The sequence below is a fragment of the Ochotona curzoniae genome, unplaced genomic scaffold (genome assembly GCF_017591425.1).
Source record: "Ochotona curzoniae isolate NIBS_2020 unplaced genomic scaffold, NIBS_Ocur_1.0 patch124, whole genome shotgun sequence".
Lineage (NCBI taxonomy): Eukaryota > Metazoa > Chordata > Mammalia > Lagomorpha > Ochotonidae > Ochotona > Ochotona curzoniae.
Window position 1 is genome coordinate 375,704 of NW_024466667.1, and position 19,605 is coordinate 395,308.

The 19,605-nt window shown below is 45.6% G+C and overlaps 1 protein-coding gene across 1 annotated transcript in view; it reads right to left on the minus strand.

The window, feature by feature from the left end:
* Positions 1 to 6,697: 6,697 nt before the first annotated feature.
* LOC121166324 (COP9 signalosome complex subunit 4) overlaps positions 6,698 to 19,605 on the minus strand; it is a 31,826-nt gene continuing 18,918 nt past the window's right edge. Inside the window, exons 5-10 of the mRNA XM_040995468.1 lie at positions 19,289 to 19,442; positions 18,974 to 19,124; positions 14,322 to 14,492; positions 12,886 to 13,001; positions 10,901 to 10,985; positions 6,698 to 7,184 (exon numbers count right to left, since the gene is read on the minus strand). Of these exons, the coding sequence (XP_040851402.1) occupies positions 7,051 to 7,184; positions 10,901 to 10,985; positions 12,886 to 13,001; positions 14,322 to 14,492; positions 18,974 to 19,124; positions 19,289 to 19,442 (811 nt within the window). The 3' untranslated portion in view covers positions 6,698 to 7,050. The remainder of the gene's footprint in view (positions 7,185 to 10,900; positions 10,986 to 12,885; positions 13,002 to 14,321; positions 14,493 to 18,973; positions 19,125 to 19,288; positions 19,443 to 19,605) is intronic.

Sequence of the window (19,605 nt, forward strand, 5' to 3'; positions counted from 1 at the left end):
AAGGTCAAACATACAGAGAGGAGAGGCAAAGAAAAAGTCTTCCATATGCTGATTCACTCCTCCAGTGGCCAAAACGGCCAAAGCTGAACCGATTCGTAGCTAGGAGCTTCTTCCAGGTCTCCCATGTGGGTACAGGGTCCCAAGGCTTTGGGGCGGCCTCAACTGCTTTCCCAGGCCACAGGGAGGGAGCTGGATGGGAAGCAGAGCCGCCAAGATTAGAACCAACATTCATGTGGGATCCTGACACATGCAAGACAAGGGCTTTAGCCACTAGGTTACCATGCCATGCCCAGACACCAACTTCTGTTACCTAAACACCACCCGAATCCTCCAATAAGTAACCCATTTTATATTTTTTGCATTTTCAGTACCACAGACAATGTCTGATATCAGGTACTAGCCTGGTCCAGCCCCAGCCATTTAACCATTTGTAGAGTGAACCAGCCAATGGAGGATATCCATCTCTTCTTTCTGTCTCTTTCAAATAAAATGATTTTTTTAATTTTTATTTTTGAAATGTTTACATAGTTGATCAGAGTGAGATGGGTCAAAGATCAGGGGAAGGTATGTGAGACCACTGTTACACATTTTGTTTTTCTTCTTCTTGTATTTGGGGGAGGGAGGGATACGAGCGGAGAAACCACACCGAACCTCCCTGTTGCTGCAGTAACCAAAGGTGTGGAGCAGCCACCTGATGTTATCCCAGCATCTCTGTTCTGGAGCATGTTCTAAGGGCTCGGTTCAGGTGGTTTTGATAGTTCTGAGATGCTATTGATATCACCACTCCAAAGATGAGGAAATCCTTCCAAGGTCAATTGGCTGACATAATCCACCTCAGCTTCCATTCACCTAGAAATTTGCTGTCAAGCTTCACTGGGGGTAGTTGATCAATTTATTCTGCCCTCCTTCCTCTGCAAACCAATGGATGCTGTGGCCCAGCCCAGCCCTGCCCACTGCACACTTGCCCCTCACACACACCAGGGGGAGCTGCAGCCCAGTCACAGTGATTCCCTGTAACCCACTGGGCCAGCCCCCAGCTCTGTTCCTGTGCCTGCCAGCATATTCAGTGGTGTGCTCTGGTGTGTCCCACATCTCATTCAGATCTCATATATATTTTTGGGCATTAAAGCCTAACTCAACCCAACTAACTCCACCTTACAGCTTACACTCATACCAGCAGGTGCCACCATCTATCCAGCCAGGCCCACCCCCATGCTCGCTAGAAGGAGTTGCAGCCCATTAGAGGTGCCCACAGCCTCCCCCGCTGCACCCACTCCCTGCCCCAGATCTTGCACTCTCCAAGTGGCTCTACAGTCTAGCTTGATAGGACTTGCCCCAGTCTCAGCACGTGCCAGATAATGCTGCAGCAAAACTCAACCCACCTACACTTACTCCGGCTCATGCCCGTACCGGTGGATACAACCTGTTAGCCCAACTTGGCTGTCTCCCTAACCCAGTTCACATGTGGCTACAGGTGTCGCAGCCCCCTGCCCAGCCTGGTCTGCTCCCAGTCCCAGCTCTCATGCTCACCAGCAGAAGCAGTGACCCAGCACTACTTCTCCCCTACGGGGCTCACACTAATACTCCCTGTTGCTCCCATCCCCAGAATCGTGTGTGCTCGTCGGGGCTGTGGCCCAGTCTGGCATAGCCCTTCTCATCTTGGCATTTGCTGGTGGGTACTGCCACTCAACCTAGCACAGTCAGCCCCAGTCCCATCCCTAATGTGAACTGGCTGGTGCTTCAGCCTGTCCTGCACCCCATCCTGGTTCTCAGATCTGCCAGTGGGTATTGTGAACTGGCCCAGCCTGGCCCACCCCCAGACCTGAGCCCCAAATACTGTGTCCTGGCCTGGGCTGGGCTATTCCTTGCTTTGGTTCTTTCACTCACCTGCAGGGACTATACCCTAACAAAGGAGTTCCCCAAGCTCCACTGTCAGGTCTCCTCCCAGTGGCAGATCTTAAGCACACCAGTGGGTCATTGGCCCAGGCTGACTTAGTCCACCTCCTGTCATGGCAATAACAGAGGCCTTGCCCAACTGGCCCACAGCCAATCTGGTTCTTACTGTTGAGTGTTACAACCCAGCCCTGCCTAGCCCATGCCCTGATGCAGCTCTCACATGGCTCAGTAGGAGCCAAGAACTTGCCAAGCCCATTCTGTACCCATTCTGACTTTCACGAGCACCAGTGGGTGCTGGAGCCTAGCCCAATCTGGCACCCTCCAGACCCAGTCCAGACTCGTACTGAGGACACTGCAGCCATGTCCAACCCAGACCATCGCCCCCATTCTGGCTCTCATGCTCACCAGTGGAAACCACAACCTAGCCAGGGTGTCCCCTTAGCTCCCCAACCAGACCTGTTCCCAACCCCAGATCTTGAGCATGCCAGTGGTTGCTCTGACTCAGCTCAGCATAGCCCATCCCCCATCTTGACCTTTGCCACTGGATGCTGGGACCTGGCCTGACCTGCCCCCTTCCCCAACCCCAGTCCTAACCTTTGCTGGTGAGTGCTGCAGCCTGACCCTGCCCAGTCAGCTCCCAAGCCTGACTCATGCAAACTAGTAGGTTTGATAACCTAACTCAACATGCCATTGAAAGAAAATCAAAGACCTTCCTGAAGCAAATGATGTTATTGTGTGACCTGTGAGTCAGTGAGGAAATTAATAAGAAAAACAAAAACTTTTTTTGAATGAATGAAAATAAAAACAAAAATATCAAACCCCCTGAGACATAGCAAAAACAGTATTGAGTAGCATTGAAAGATAATTTTGCTGGATATGAGCGCCTCCTTGTGGACTTCTGTACTTGGTGCAACTTGAAGAACTAAACTTAGGGTTACTTGGTTCTGGGAATCTGAATGCCTAGAGAACAGGCATGATGACTTACCTTCAGAATTCTAGCCCTTGGTGTAAATCAAGGCCTGCAGAATGGAAGGAGAAAGTATCAATACATTAATTTAAAACGAAGTACTGGAGTCTGAGTAGCGTTCAGTCGTGGGGCTGGGGCGAAAGGAGCCCTCTGCAATGTGGTGGCTGCAGGGGATAGGTTGTCTGAGCCAGGCCAGACCCAATGCTGGGGACTCAGGCCATGGTCACTGCTGCCATGCAGTGAACAAGTCCTGGGTTTTGGGTGGCCAGCATGCCAAGTGGTACCAGGCCCTGCCTGCTGGCTGCCCAGCGGTGAGCTCTAGGGTTTCTAGGGTATGTAATTGTTGCCTAGGGACATCCATGTATAAGGCCAGTGTGAGTGTAGGTGAGGGATGAACCCTGTGTGACTCCCAGTGACAGAGTCATGGAACTTGCTGGCAAGCGTGGGGACTGAGACCTGGTGGTTTGGAGGAGAGAGTCCATAAGATCTATTTGGGCCAGACTGATTCACCAGCTTACGTGGGAGTCCTGAGATGGGATGTTAGCATAGAGCATCTCTGACTGCCACATGAAAGGTATGGCTGGGAGCCTGTAAGGCAGGGTCACGACACTAACCAGCATGTAAGATAACCAGGTCTGTGGGTATATTCTGAGGGCGATAAGTGGGCTCAACCCTGTGGAAATACAAGTCCCGCTGGTTAGCTCAAGAGTTGGGGTGGTGATGGGCTGAGCTAGGTGTGACCATGAAACCTGCCATCACTCACGGGTAAAGGAACCAACAACAGTCTGGGCAGGTCAAGGCAGCAGCACCCAAATGTGCATCCTAAAACAGGGTGTGAAGTGAGCCAGGCTGCAACACTCACCAGTTCATAGAAGGCCAAAATGGAAGGGCACTGCATGTGTGAGATCTGGGTCTGGCAGTGGGTCAAGTAGGGTCAAGCAGGGGAACTTGGGAAACTCCCCTAGTGTAGGAGGACATTGTGAGCCTGGAAGGTCAGCGAGCACAGGTTTGCAGTTCATTGGACAGTATTTGCATGACAACAACCAAATGGCTACCTTTGGTATAAACAGCATGTAAATGAGAACACCTGGTGGAATATACAAAACAAAAGGAATTCCAATCAAGAGTAGGGAAACAGTATGGACTCTCAGTGTATAAAGTCTGATGCCCCTAATAAACTTCGGCTTTGACCATCACTCCGTGCACCAAGTCCATCGCTGTGGGACAGCGACACCCTAGTGAGTCACAACTCTCACTGATGATCACATGGTCCAGGTCTGGGGATCGATCGGGCAAGCTAGGCAGAGTAGTTCCAATGGCTGGCTAATGTGTGGGCTGGTTATGGAAGGGGGCAAACCGGGCAGGGCCGAACAAACCTTAGCTCACCAGCAAAAACAGAAATCAGGCTGGAGCACAGGTCATGCCGAGCTGGGCTCTTACACCTACTGGTCTGGATGAGCCAGGGATGCTAGACCACAAAATCCAATGGCCAAGACAGATGAGGAGCTATGCCAAGCTGGGTCAGAGCAACCACTGGCATGAGCGTGATCTATGGCTGGGAACAGGCCTGGTTGGGGAGCTAAGAGGACACCCTGGCTGGGTTGGGGTTCCCACTGGTGAGTGCAGGGGCCAGAGTGGGGGCTGCATTCTGGTCTGGACATGGGTCTGGACATAGTCTGGACATAGTCTCCCTTGGTGCACGTGTGGACTGGGGCTGGGTGTACCAAGCCAGGCTAGACTCCAGCACCAACTGGTGCTTGTGAAAACCAAGGTAGGTGTAGGGTGGATTAGTCTAAGTCTCTGCCCCTACTGAACCATGTGTGAGCTGTGTCTAGGTATGGACAAGCCTTAGCTGGGCTGAAACATCCAACAGTAAGAACTGGAATGGATTAAAATTTAAAAAAAAAAAAACTGGAATGGATTGAAGGCCAGCAAGGAAAGGCCACTGTTACTGCCAGGACAGGAGGTGGACTAAGTAGGGCTGGCCCATGGACCCACCGGTATGCACAAGATCTGACACTGGGAGAGGTTCTGATGGAGGAGCTTGGGAAACTCCTCTGTCAGGACACAGTCCCTGCAGGTGAGCGCAAGAACCAAGACAGTGAGCAGCCCAGACCAGACCAGGGAAAGATACCCACATTTGGCATAGACCGGGGGCAGACCACGTTGAACCAGTTCACATCACCCACTGGCAAATAGGAACATCAGAACAGAGTGTGGGAGGCCAGGTTTGGTTGCAACACATACCAGTACACATTATGGCTGGGACGGGGGACCTGCTGGGCTGGGCTAGACTGTAACCCCCACCAGCATCAGCTGGAATTGGAGGGGTGGGGGAGAGGCCATGCTGGGCAAGGTGAGCCATGCCAGACTAGGCCTCAGCACCAAACCAGCCACATGAGAACCAGGCGGGGAGAAGGCAAAGTAGTTAGAGGGAAGGTGGAGGGCTGCCCTGCTGGATCACCACTCCCACTGGAGAGTGAGCTGGAATGGGGACAGACCAGACCAGGCAGGGCTACAACACCTGTGAGCCTCATGTGAGCTAGATCAGGGAAAAGCCAGGCTGGGTTGATTGTTCCTACTGGTACAAGCATAAATCAGAGTGGGTGAGGGTTGGTTGGACTTTGCCGTAGCATCAGCTGGCAGAGGCTGGCACTGGGGGCTAATTCTGTCAAATTAAACTGCAGAACCACCTAGAGTGCATGATCTGGGAATGTCCCAGTAGGAAAATAGTGAACACCTCCCTCTTGGGTTACCAAGGTTACCACTCCCATTGGTGAACATGAAAATTAGGACTGCGGCAGGGGTGGCTACACAGAACTGCACCAGCAAGCATGTGTGTGGGCTGGAAAGTAGGGCTGATTGGGTTGAACTAGGCTTCAATGCCCATTGACATGTATAAGAGTTAAATGGGATGTGGGACAGACTGGACAAGTCTGCTGTACATACTGGCAAGCACGGGAACCAGGGTAAGGGGCAGGCCTGGTGGGGGTTATTGGGAGTTGCCCCAACTAGGCTGCAGCTCCCACTGGTTTGTGTGAGGGCCAAGTGTGAGGTGGGCAGAATCAGGCTTGACTGCAACACCCATTGGTTCGTGTGGAAGACAGGGCTGGAAACAGAACTGACCCAGCAATTGCAACCACCAGCATGTGCATAAGCTGATTGGGGCGACGGACTGTGCTGGACCCTGTACTGGCATGCACACACAAGAATCAGGTCTGGGATCACCTCAGACAAAGTTTCTTTGGGGATCCCTCCAACTGAACTGCTGATCTCAGAACCCCAACCATGAAGAGAATTGCAGGTTCCATGGTCTGACCATGGAGTCCATGTGTCAAAGCTGAGCCTCCTCAGTGGCTCAGACGGAGCAGTGGACAGCATATCCAGGTGCACATGGAGGATATGGCAGTCCACTGGAGCCTGTAGAGGATACCTGGTACAACAGAGGACAGAACAAATTGATCATCTACCCCAGCCAAGTGTTGGCAGTGAAAATCTGGGCAAACAGAGTCTAAGATGGACTATGTCTACCAGTGGATTCTGAATAGATTTCATCATGCTTGGCATGGTGAGATTGGAAGCAATTCAGATTTGTTGAACTATCCAAATCACTTGAGCAGTGTCCTCAGAGCATGCCCCATATCAGGGACCCTAGGATGGGTGGGAGGTTGGATGGGGCTTCTCCCTTTATCTCCCTCCTTACCCCAGATACACAAAAAATGTGGAAACAATGATCTTACCCACTTTCCTGTAACCCTTGACCCTTTGTGCCCTAATCAACTATGTAAAGATTATCAAAATAATAAATTTTAAAAAGTACTACTTTTATTTGGCTCATCTCTCGATTTATTAGAATAATCACATTTGGAGAGGCACAAAGCACTTAAATTTTACATGACTACAAAGTTATCACAAAGCCCAAACTTTCTAGCCACAGGCATTTCACCCACTCCATTAAAAAAAAAAACCTTCAAAACATCCGTTTTTAATGCACAGAGACCCAGAATACATGGAAACTATGTTGTTTTCAATGCTTGTACATCCTGTTCTAATACCATCTGGAAAGGGAATCCAGCATAAAAGGGGTTGAAATGTCTAAGGTCGCGATGCAAATGCTTTGGAGAGAGAAATGAAACGGCCCTGCGTGAAGAGGAACGTGTAGTGTGCAATGCAGACACTCCGCGGGGTCACTGGGCCATCTGCGCCTCCATGGCCTGCGCTGTCCACTCCGGGGCTGTCTGGCTGATCTTCTCCAAGAGGTTATTCACCTGGAAACACAGGGACTGGATCTGTTTGTCCCAGGTTGGCAGGGCTTCCCGGGCTGAAGAAAAAAGAAAAGAATGCACAAAATTGAAATTGCTTCTTTGTATTCCTAAGAAAATACGAGTTAAAAGCAAAATACAGCAGTTGTATTTTTTTTAAATTACAGTTTATTATGAAACCCTTAGCTAAAAAAGCTAAATTAATTTTTTCATTTCATTTCATGAAAGACATACAGAGAGAAGGAGAGACAGAGAAAGATTTTCCATCTGCTGGCCTACTTCCCAAGCAGCTGCAACAGCCAGAGCTGAGCTGATCTGAAGCCAGGAGCCAGGAGCTCCTCCATGGTCTCCCACGTGGGTTGAGGGCCTTGCATCCTCTATTGGAAGGGAAGTGGAGAAGCCGGGACACAGAGCGGCACCCTTGGATGCAAGGCAAGGATTCAGCTACTAGGTCATCGTGCCAAGCCCAAGCTAACCTAAGAAAAGGACTCAAAAAACTGAAAAAACAATGTGACACAAAAACTAAAAACATACACACACCAAGATATGTGTTTCTATTATTAACAGAAAGAACTAATCAGCCAACTTCAACCACCACAACAAAAAGACAGCCTCATGGCAGGGGTCTCCTTTGCATCAATACTGATGCATCAGCCATTGCCACCCACTTGGCAAGACCAGTTACATATTCAAGGTTGTCTCTACTTGACTCTCAAGGATAAATCTAACAGTTAATTATAAAAGAACAAAAACAGAACACATCTTGGACCCTCTATTTTTTTTTTTCCTTATGCCAGTAATATGTGATTAGAGAAGAAAAACTGGGAAACGATTGTGGTGTAGCACATAAAGCTACTTCCTGCAACAGCGGCATCCCACATGGACACCAGTTTGTGTCTGGCTGCTCCACTTCTCATTCAGTTCCCTACTAAAGTTCCTGGGAAAAACAACAGAAGATTGCCCAACCACCTGGAAAGTGCAAGATGCAGGGCCTAGTAGGGAAATTGTGGGCACCTCTCTTAATGGACTACAGCTCCCACCCATCAACATGCAAACCAGGGCTGGGGAAAACCCGGCTGGACAGGCAGTGGCACCCGCTGGCATGAATGTGGGATGGACAGCGGGGTTGGGCAGACTGAGCTAGGCTCCAACATCACTGATGTATACGAGAGCCGAACGGGATGCAGGATGGACTGTACCATCATGCACAGGAAACAGGGTTGAAGTGGGCCTGCTGGGGGTCAATGAGGGCCGCCCCAAACTAGACTGGAGTTCCCTGCTTATGTGTATGAAGGCCAAGTGTGTGGTAGGCAGGGATTGGCTGGGCCATGGCACCCACTGGTTTATGTATAAAATGAGGCTGGAGACAGAAATGACCAGGTGACAGCAACTACTAGTGTGTGTGTAAGCTGATGTGAGTAACAGAGCTGGACCTTGCATCGGCTGGCACACAGGAATCAAGTCCTGGGTCACTTCTGGTGAGGTTTCTTTGAAAAAAGAAGACAGCCCAAGTTCTTAGGCCAGTACCCATGCAGGAGAAGCAGGCAAAGTTCCTTGCTTCAACTGGGAACAGGAGCAGCCATTGCAGGCATCTGCAGAGTGAGCCAGTAATGCTCTTAAGAAATGCTCTTGAAACTCTTGTCTTGCCCTCTCTAACTAAATGTTTCAAAGTAAACAAAGAAAAAAAAAAAGGAAAACTCATCAATTTTCTGAATATATAAAAACACTATTAAAATATCAGTCCTTGCCTCCTAATATAAAGAAATTGCAAGGGTCAATGTCGTGACATAGCAATGTAGAGCCAGGGCCTACACCTGTGGTCTCCTATATGGGCACTGCTTTGAGTGTCAGATGTCCCACTGCTGAACTAGTTGTTAGTGGCTTAGGGAAAGCAGCAGATGATGGCCTAGGTACTTGGGATCCTGCCACCCGCAAGAGAAATATGGATGGAGTTCCTGACTTAGTCTGGCCCAGCCTCAGCCACTGTAGCCATCTGGGGAGTGAACCAGAGTCTCTCTCTCACTCTCATTCTCTCTCTCTTGAAAGAAAGGGAGAGGGAACAAGAGATCTCCATGTGCGACTCACCAGCCCAAATGATGACAACGGCCAGGACTGGGCTGATCCAAAGGTGGGAGGTTTCTCCTGGGCACAGGGCCCAAGAACCTGAGCTACATTCTGCTGCTTTCCCACACTGCAAGCAGGGAGCTGGACCAGAAGTGAACAGCTGGAACTAGTAGTTCCCATATGGAATTAGCCTTAGCCTGGTATACCATCGTGCTGGCCTCTATAACTCTCAAATAAATAAATACAACTTATTTTTTTTTTAGAAAAATAAATTCTAAAGAAAATCTCTCTTTATTTTTGTTTTCTAATCAGAACAAAACTATTAAGGCTAGGGACTGGTGCTGTGGAGTAGCACACTAAACCTCTGCTTATGATGCTGGAATCCCAAATGGACACTGGATCAAGTCCTGGCTATTCTACTTCTAATCCAACTCCCTGCTTGTGGACAGCGCAAGACGGCTCAAGTACTTGGCCCCTGCAGTCTCAAAGGAGACACAGAAATTCCTTGTTCCTGGATTTGGATTGGCTCAGCTCTGGCCATTTGCAGCCACCTGGGGAGTGGTGGAAGATCTTTCTCTCTGTCTCTCTTTCTCTCAGTAAATCTACCTTTCCAATAAAAATAAATCTTTTTTAAAAATTATGTTTTTGGTGAGGGTGATGAGACAGGGATTAGAGAATCAAGTTCAAGGACTGCAGAGAGAGATGGAAATTAACTCCCTCATAAAAAGAAGAAATAAAAACATATCTTATATTTAGAGGCTTATTCGTGTGAGGAAGTTGAAAACATTTTACACTGATAAACGATTTTTTTTTCTGGTGTTGTTAAACAGAAAATAAGACTCTCTGCAGAAGGAACAGTCAGAAACAAAATCTGACATGACACTGTCATTGCAAAAGGAAGGAAACGAGCATATTAGAGGACTATGTCAACAACTCTATTGCACACAGTGCTGAGCAGCTAGGAGCTGGGACTCGCAGCAGTAGTCGGCCTGTGTCTTCCCTTCTCCAACACTACTCAACAGAGCACAGGTTCACTCAAGGTGAAGTTCTGTGAGTAGCTGGAACAAAGTCAACAGGCAGCTAAGTGTTTGTGGGGTATCCGTAACAAAAGGAACTGAAGGGTTGGCTGATAAGAAGGATGTCAAAGAATCAAGAGAGCACATCTCCAATGCGATCAAGGAAAAGCACTGAAATGGTATAACTGAGACAGAGTGCTGAAGGACCGGGAAAAGATGGTGGCCAGAGTGAGATGTTTCAAAGTGAAACTTGCAAGTGGGACAGTCCTAGACACAACAAGGTCCAGGGTGTGCAGGTAGCGGGAATAAGGAGCTGAGATGACACTGGACCAAGAGAGAGTCAAGAAAACCACTGACCTGCGTGACTTCATGAGTTTAACGAACTGCTGTGAGGAGGCAGTAAACCATCCATTGCACATGCCCAGTATGTGATAAGGGATCAATGAATGTTTGCCAAGCAAATGAATGAACTGATGCAACAATCTGAATTTCAAAACTTTCTTAGCAAAGAAAATGCAGCATTAAGTTAGCTGAGGAATGAACTTAAAAATTATTTCAAACTATTCCTTTTGGAAAAAAAAAATTGTATTCCAGTTATTTTTAAGACTGCATCAAAATACTTTATCAATTCATATTTCAACCATAAACATAATAACTCACTAACCATTACAACAGAAACACACAAAACGTCTTACTTTCAAAGTGAACTATTCCATCAATCTGATCAATAAATCCATTCATGCGTCCTTCTGTTATCATTTGAGATGCTATTTTTTCTGCCTAAAAAAAAATGTTTTTCAGAAATTTTAAGTATTGTAGAACAATTATTCACATTTGATAAGAGAATTCACTTTAACTTACAATTGTCTTCATTTGACATTCATTACAAGAATCCATCTTATTTGAAGTTAACTGGGACTTGCTGATTTTATTGTGAGGCTGTGGATGAGAATCCAGCCCTGGGGCTGATGTTGTAACAGGTGAGACCACCCTCTGCAATGCAGCATCCCATGTGAAGCACTAGTTCAAGTCCCAGTTGGTCCAGTAATGATCCAGCTCCCTGGCCTGGGACAGTAATGCACGATGGCCAAAACTTGGGCTGCTCTATCTGCACGGTAGACGGGGATGAAGTTCTTGGCTCCCAGCTTTGGTCTGGCCCAGCTCCGTCCATTCAGTGGCCATCTGGGGAGTGATCCAGTGAGCGGAAGATCTCTGTCTCTATCTCCACATTCCTCAACTCTACTTTTCAAATCAATAAAATAGGGTCGGGTGGCGTGGCCTGATGGCTGGGGTCCTCGCCTTGAACACGCTGGGATCTCATGTGGGTGCCGGTTCTAATCCTGGCAGCTCCACTTCCCATCCAGCTCCCTGCTTGTGGCCTGAGAAAGCAGTCGAGGATGGCCCAGAACCTTGGGACCCTGTACCCGTGTGGGAGACCTGAAGGAAGTTCCTAGCTCCTGGCTCCAGATTAGCTCAGCACCAGCCGTTGTGCTCACTTGGGGAATGAATCATCAGAGGATCTTCCTCTCTCTTTCCTCCTCTCTGTATATATGACTTTGTAATAAAAATAAATAAATCTTTTAAAAAAATCAGTAAAAGAATTTTTTTAATCTAGCTCTTTTATCAAGTTTCTGCTCTGTTCAGAATGAAACAATTCTTTTTTTTGGATCCATATCTCCAAAAGAAAAACTGTATTAAAAAAACCTTTAGTTTTTCCTATTGTATTTCATTTCATGGTCTGCATTATTAAACACTTCAGAGAACTCTTTTAAGTAATATTTTTAAGAAAATATGAAAATGTGACTTGGTCATTCATTAGTTCTAGTCATCTTCACCGTCCATCTTTTCTTTTTTAATATTTTTTAAAGATTTATTTATTTTTATTGAAAGTCAGATATACAGAGAGGAGGAAAGACAGAGAAAGATCTTCCATCCGATGATTTACTCCCCAAGTGACTGCAACAGCCGGTATTGCGCCGACCCGAAGCTGGGAGCCAGAGCACTTCAGGTCTCCCACGCGAGTGCAGGGTCCCAAGGCTTTGGGTTGACCTCGACTGCTTTCCCAGGCCACAGGCAGGGAGCTGAATGGAAACCGGCAACTTAATGGGATCCCGGCACATGCAAGGTGAGGATTTCAGCCAATAGGCCTCTGCGCCAGGCCCTTTAGCATCAATGATAAACTACTTCTAAATAAACTGTGACTAGCATTTATTGTTAAAAAATATGTTCACTAAAAATATATTAATTTAATTTCTGTGCCGATCATACCTCAAAGCCTAAAAAGAAAGAATCTTTTAACTGTAACTTAAGCTGTAGTCCCCAAAGTGCTCTACCTCTTTCAAGGTGCAGTGGATCTGTACATATAGAAGAACTGTTAGAAGATGTTAAATTAAAATTTCAGTATCAGAAAAATACAGTGTGACTACAATGAGTTTAAGGTTTGCTAGTTAGGAAAAAGTAAGACTGAGTACTTATTTTGAGGCTCTTACACGTAATTTTTGCTATCGCTGCCAACATCTAGCAATTACGTAATCCTCAGTTTTCTCTTTATTTTGTCTCTTAACTTTCCTTTTACTGATACATATATAAAAAGAAAAAAAAAATCCTTAGCATGAGTTCACAGGGCTAAGAAGTAAAACATGTTTAATAAATAACTTTTTTGTTTACAGAAAGAAAATACCTTAGCTGCAGGGATCTCCAAAAGAGCTCCGAGTTCCTCAAAGGTAATGTTATTGTATAACTTGCTTGCAGACAGCAAATTGTGCTCAATAACAGCTCTGTCCAAGATGCTAGAACCTTCGTAGTACAAATAAAACAGTTTCAAGTTTGAAACTAGTTTTACACGCAACAAGATGCACCTTTTTCCTGAAAATATCTAGGTATGTCATCTCATATTCATGTTTATTCCCATGATCAAAATCTTAAAGCATATCTAGAAGATGAGTGCTTGGCAAGGGCCTGCCAGGGGAAAGGTCTGACCTCAGAGATGGGTTTTGCCTCGGTGGACTGTCTCCTTCCCACCTTCCCTCTTCCTGCTCCCAGCACAGACATTCAGCAGCAGCACAGTTACCACAGAGCTTCTTCCAGCAGCTTGATCAAGTTCCTGTTCTTCCGGACACTCCACAAGCACCTTACTCTAATCCCGCCCAGCTAGCTCCGTTATCGCTCCTAGAGGACAGTGCAGTGCAAACACCAGAGTCCCTCAGACCACACGGGGACCGAGATGAAGCTCTTGGTTCCTGGCTTCGGAATGGCCAAGCAGGGCAGCTGCAGCCATTTGGGGAGTGAACCAATAGGTTGAAGATCTCTCTCTCTCTCTGTAATTATGCCTTTCAAATAAATAAGACAAACCTTTAAGAAGGGGTGCTGGAGGGGCTACAAGAGTACCGTTTTTGCTAGGCATTGCTGTGATTTGCATTTATTACTATTGCTGTGACTCTTAGGACTCAAATCTTTGTAACTTAATCCCTCAAAGATCTCTGGTAACAGTATTTGAGAGGTAGGACCTTTGGATGAAGACCGCTTTGTCTCTGTGGGCAGATTAATCCATTCCCGAGTCAAGAGTTACCAAGGGGAGTGGCTTTGTTCTAAGTGTAAGCTCAGAAACTGACATGTTAATCCCGTCAGGTCATGAGATGCCTTCAATCAATGTGTGACGTAACTAGAAGGCCCCCACCAGATGCTGAGCAGCTTTGAGCACCATGCTTTTGGATTTCCTTCTTGACAGAACTTGTTTTGTTATTGGCAACACTTTACACTCAGAAACCCAGGACAGATGATTATGGCAAATTTTGCTCTATCTAAAATAGAGTTGAACAATTACAAGCTATAATCTGATGCTTAACATTTAGTAAATCGTAATGTGTTTGAATTTTGAAAAAAGGATATTATAAGTATAGTATATATATTTTTCCCTTAGTCTCCAAAAAAATCCATTCTTTCACAAACGTTGTCTGATAGAACTATTTTTATGCTGCACATCACTTCAGTGAGCATTTCTTTTTTCATCAGAGAGTGTTACACAGAAATAAAGACACCAATACATTTCCAATGTAACCTGCTTTCCAATAGTCTGTACCTAAATGTTCGGAACCACCTGTAAGACCTGGGTATTACCATCAGCTGTGGTTGCTTTCTGGTGAGGCATCAGCATAGCAGCAAACTCCTGAAGTTGATTTCCTCTGATGATCCTATCCAGGTACATTTTCTCTAGAATTCCGTAAGCAGCAAGTTGCTGGCACCTTTCATCCTTAAAAAGAGTAGCGAGCATTCGAGAACGTTGCTGTCCTAGGGGAAACAAATGAGCACCCAATATCTTTAATGTTCCTTCAATGGAAAATGATCTATCAGATGGCATCAATTCTGCCTTACACCGTAGTCCGTACATGTTATTCACAGTAACTGTGACTTGCTGTCCCTGTGTATGTCTGCAAACAGCCGGTGGAAGCCCTGCAAGTGCTGCCTGAAGGACTACTGAGGGGTTCTCAGGCAGGTACACCCAAAGGCAGGAGCTGCACGTAACAGGAGTCAAGCCGAAGCCCTATGTGAGAGCCAGCAACAACTCCCAAATGCTCAACTGGATGGAAGTACCTGTGGTTTCTATCTTGACCTTATTTGTATTTCTACAATGATTATACATTTCACTTGAATAATATAAAAATTATTAATGATAAATATTGCTCTCATAGGAACTTAATTAGTTTTAGTTTATACTTTCAACAGCCTTTACAGGAAAATGGATGGCATTTCAAAAACTGAAATAACAGAGTACTAGCAACAAACTCTCCCTTTTAAAACAGTTTAAGTTCTGTATGTTGGGGGCGGGGGGAGCCTATTGTAGTGACACCCAGCAGTAACAAGAGCATCTACCATTCCTTCTTGGTATGCCATTCAAATGGACTTAAGGAATTCTTGAAAAGTAGACGATTTCAAGCACGGGGCAGTGAAAACATAAGACGAGCCTAGACATCCTCTCAAGCAGGAATGCAGGGAGATTTTCAAAGATTAACTGATTCTAACACGGGATAAATAAGATAACTCATTCTGGCCATGTGAATAGCAATTTAAGCCACTGCCCCCAGCCCCGACATCCATATAGGGGCTGATTTGAGTTCCAATCCATTTTCCTGCTACATAACTGGGAAAGTGGAGAATGTTAGCCCCTGTGTTGGTGCCCTTGCAGCCACATGGGAGACCCAGAAAAAGATCCTGGTTCCTGGCCTTGGTGTGACCCAGCTCTGGCCTTTGTTGTCAGCTGGGGAGTAAACCAGTGGATTGAAGATTGCTCTCCTTCTGTCTAACTCTACCTTTCAAATAAATAAATACTTAACTACACAAGAATATTTGTAACAGTATTATTACCCAAAGGTGATAGGGTAGTTTATTACATAATGAATCCTATATAACAGTCAAAATGAAGGGAATACAATCACAGATAACAATACTGATAAATTTAAAAAGTTGAGCAAAAACAATCAAGTAGCCAGCAGTAGGGCATAGCATGTTTTCATCACCAGCATCCCATATCGGCATTGGTGCAAGTCCTAGCTGCTCTACTTTGATTTAGTTCCCTGCTAATGTACGTGGGAAAAGCAGCGGAGGATGCCCCAGGTGCCTGTGCCCCTGCACGTCCATGGGAGGCCCAGCATAAACCTCTGGTTCCAGCCATGGCCGCTGTGGCCACCTGAGGAATGAACTAGTGGATGGAAGATCTCTCTCCAATTCTCCCTCTCTGCAACACTGACTTTCAAATGAACAAATCTTTAAAGAGAAATACACTATCTGGTTTCATTTATATGAAAATAAGAAGCAGGTCAAACCAATCTATCAGTAATTATCCTTGAGAAGGTTGAGGAGCGGAGACTAATATCCAAGAAAAAACATGAATGGGGCCATTGCCACTGCATAACACATTGAACCTCCAACTGAAGTCCCATGTGAGCACCAGTTCAAGTCTCGGCTGCTCCACTTGCAATCCAACTCCCTGCTGCTGTGCCTGGAAAGCAGTGAAAGATGGCCCAAATTTTTGGATCCCGGCACCCACATGGAAGACCCAGAGGAAACTCTAGCATCCTGGCTTTGAATTGGGAGAGCTCCTGCCATTACAAACATTTGCAGAGTGAAACAGCAGACAAAAGAGCTCTTTATTTCTCTGTCTCCTCTTCTCTCAATAAAAATCTGCCCTTCAAATAAAAATTTTAAAATCTTTCAAAAAAAATAACAAAACAAGGAGGGCTTCGGGTGGCAGTAATACATTGCTTCTTGTTCTGGATGCTTGTTCTACAGAGGTCTTCATCAAGTTTTGGTATGTGTGCAGAAAAATCATAGAAAAGAGTACATAGGGCCCAGCGGCGTGGCCTAGCGGCTAAAGTCCTCGCCTTGAACACTCCGGGATCTCATATGGGCGCTGGTTCTAATCCTAGCAGCTCCACTTCCCATCCAGCTCCCTGCTTACGGCCTGGGAAACCAGTCGAGGACGGCCCAAAGCCTTGGGACCCTGCACCCGTGTGGGAGACCCGGAAGAGGTTCCTGCATCCTGGCTTCAGCTCGGAATAGCATCAGCCGTTGTGCTCAATTGGGGAATGAATCATCCGATGGAAGATGTTCCTCTCTGTCTCTCCTCCTCTCTGTATATCTGACTTTCCAATAAAAATAAATAAATCTTAAAAAAAAAGAAAAGAAAAGAGTACATAGTGATACCAAGAAAAAAAGGAGAGAAAAGAGCAGCTCATGCACTAGGTCAAAATTACTAATCACCATTCTGCAACTTACAAGGCAATGAATGATTCAGACAAGTAACACAAAAGAGGTGGAAAGCAAGATTCCTACAGAGTATCAAGCAGCACCCCATAAATTACTACTAAATGCCAAAAGAAAATGTCCCCTTTCCATGGAGTCTATCACAACCAATGATCAGACTGCATCACTACTGTGCTCACATCTCTGCTGTGATGCGCTCCAAGTACATGGCTTCATTATGAAATATTCAGAAAATATTCGGAAAATTTTTATTTTCTGGGGTCAGTGTTGTGGCATGGTGAGTGTGCCACCAACATCCTAAACGGACACTATCTTACGTCCCATCTGTTCCAATTATGATCCTACCTGTTTGCTGTTAATAGTCTGGAAAATGGCTTAAACATTTGGATCCCTGCACTCACATGAAGGCCCAGATGAAACTCCTGGCTCCTGGCACTGACCCTAGCAGCCATTCACTTCCTAAGTAAGCCAACAGACGAAAGATCTATCTTTCCCAATCTTACCACATAACTCCACCACACAAATAAACATTTAGATCTTAAAAAAAAAATCACATTGACTCAACTAGCTGATCCTCCACCCTGCAAGTGCCAGCATCTCACACATATGGGTGCTGGTTCATGTCCCAGGTGCTCCACCTCCCATTCAGCTCCCTGCTTGTGGCCTGGAAAAGCAGTAAAGGACAGCTCAATGCCTTGAGACTCTGTGCCCATGTGGGAGACCTGGAAGAAGCTCCTGGCTCCTGACTTCAGATTGGTTCAGCTCTGGCCACTGCAGTCATTTAAAGAGTGAATCAGTAGATGTAACATCTTTCTGTATCTTCTTCTATTGGTATAATGTGCCTTTCTAATAAAAATAAATAAATCTTAAAAAAAAAAAAGGAAGGAAGGAAAGAAAGAAAAATCATATCCTGAATCTAATCTAACCTTTGGGTAATTTCCAATTCACCAGAAATGCATGATTAAGAGATAAGCAAACAATATATATCAAATAAATTTGGAATAAAGGGTCTTTAACACAATTTCTTGAACTATCTAAAAAGTGGCAGTATTATTTTAAAAGCCAGAAATCTATGCTAGACTCTTTCTAAATAGATATTCTAAATGCCATGCAAAACTGGTTCTCCTTGTTCAGCAGACAACTACAAGCATACTGCTGGGGACTGGCATTTGTACTACAGCAGGCTCAGCACCACCCTGATGCTGTTTCCCCATATATGTGCCAGTTCAGGGTCCAGCTGCTGCACTACCAATTCAGTTCTCTGCTCTAGTGCCTGGGAAAGCAGCAGAAGATGGTCCAAATGTGTGGACTCCTGCCATCCACATGGGAAAGCTAAAAGAAACTCCCGGCTCCAGCCTGGAAGCTTTTTTTTTTTCAAAGATTTATTTTTTATTGGAAAAGCAGATATATAAAAAGAAGAGAAAGACAGATTTCCATCTGCTGGTTCACTTCCCAAGCGGCTACAGCTGCCAGAGCTGAGCTGATCCTAAGTCAGGATCTAGGAGCCTCTTCTGGGTCTCCCACGCGGGTGCAGTGTTCCAAGGCTTTGGGTCATCCTCAACTGCTTTCCCAGGCAGCAAGCAGGGATCTGGATGGGAAGTGGGGGCCTCTGGGATGAGAACCAAAGTTCATACAGGATGTCGGCACATGCAAGGTGGGGCCTTTAGCCACTAGTCTATGGTGTCAGCCCCAATAAATATCTTCTTAAAAAGTAAAGATTTATAAGTAAATTTAAGCAAGCAATAGACAAAACTTCTCACCCCGTTTCTTGTGGGAGGCGCAGGTTAGAGACAATAACTAGAAGGAAACAGGTGGTTGAAAAATTAAACTCTAATACAACAATTCTTCAAAGAGGCCCCTACGATCTTTCCAAGGAACCAGAGCAGTCAACACTATTTTATATCAACACCCCTTGAAAGACAGTTTCTTGCTAGATTTTCTAATATTAGCCAACATGAAGTTATTAAACCAAAGATCACTGTTGGTTTAAGCCTAAACGACAGGCTTACCTGCTGAAGCAAGGATGGTACAGTGCAGAGCATGCTTTAAGGCCTCTAGTCTTTCACTTTCATGGACTATTGTCTTGTAAGAGAGCTCATTGTACCTTTGTGCAGCTTCTATGAACTTTCTTCTATAATCAAGAACTCGTGCATAGCATACCTAAAGGGAGAACATGTTTTAATTAAGGAGAAAATAGAAAAGAAAAATAAAATACGCAAATTCCAAATCACTTGTATGACAGCATTTAGCAGATGTTTCGGGTTATCTAAAGAATTGTATGATTCTCCAATAAACAATGAGTTCCAAGGCAGCCACGCCGGTACCTTATAATGTATCTGTAGCTGTTCATTGGTTGACTCATTCTGCAGCAGCGATGCTCGATTTATGTAGGCCTCGGCCTGCACGGGGTCATCGTCCTCCAGGTACAGTCGTGCAATCTTCAGGTAGGTCTCCAGTTTATAATCCACATTGTACTGTCTAGAGTATAACAAACAATACAGAATCAGTAAAAATGACGAAAATTATATATTTTGCTCACGTACATTCTCTTAACACAAGGAAATCAAATGTGCCCAGCATTATATTATAGAAAAACTAACAAAATAAGTTTCTTAGACTTTTTCTCATTTGATCATTAACC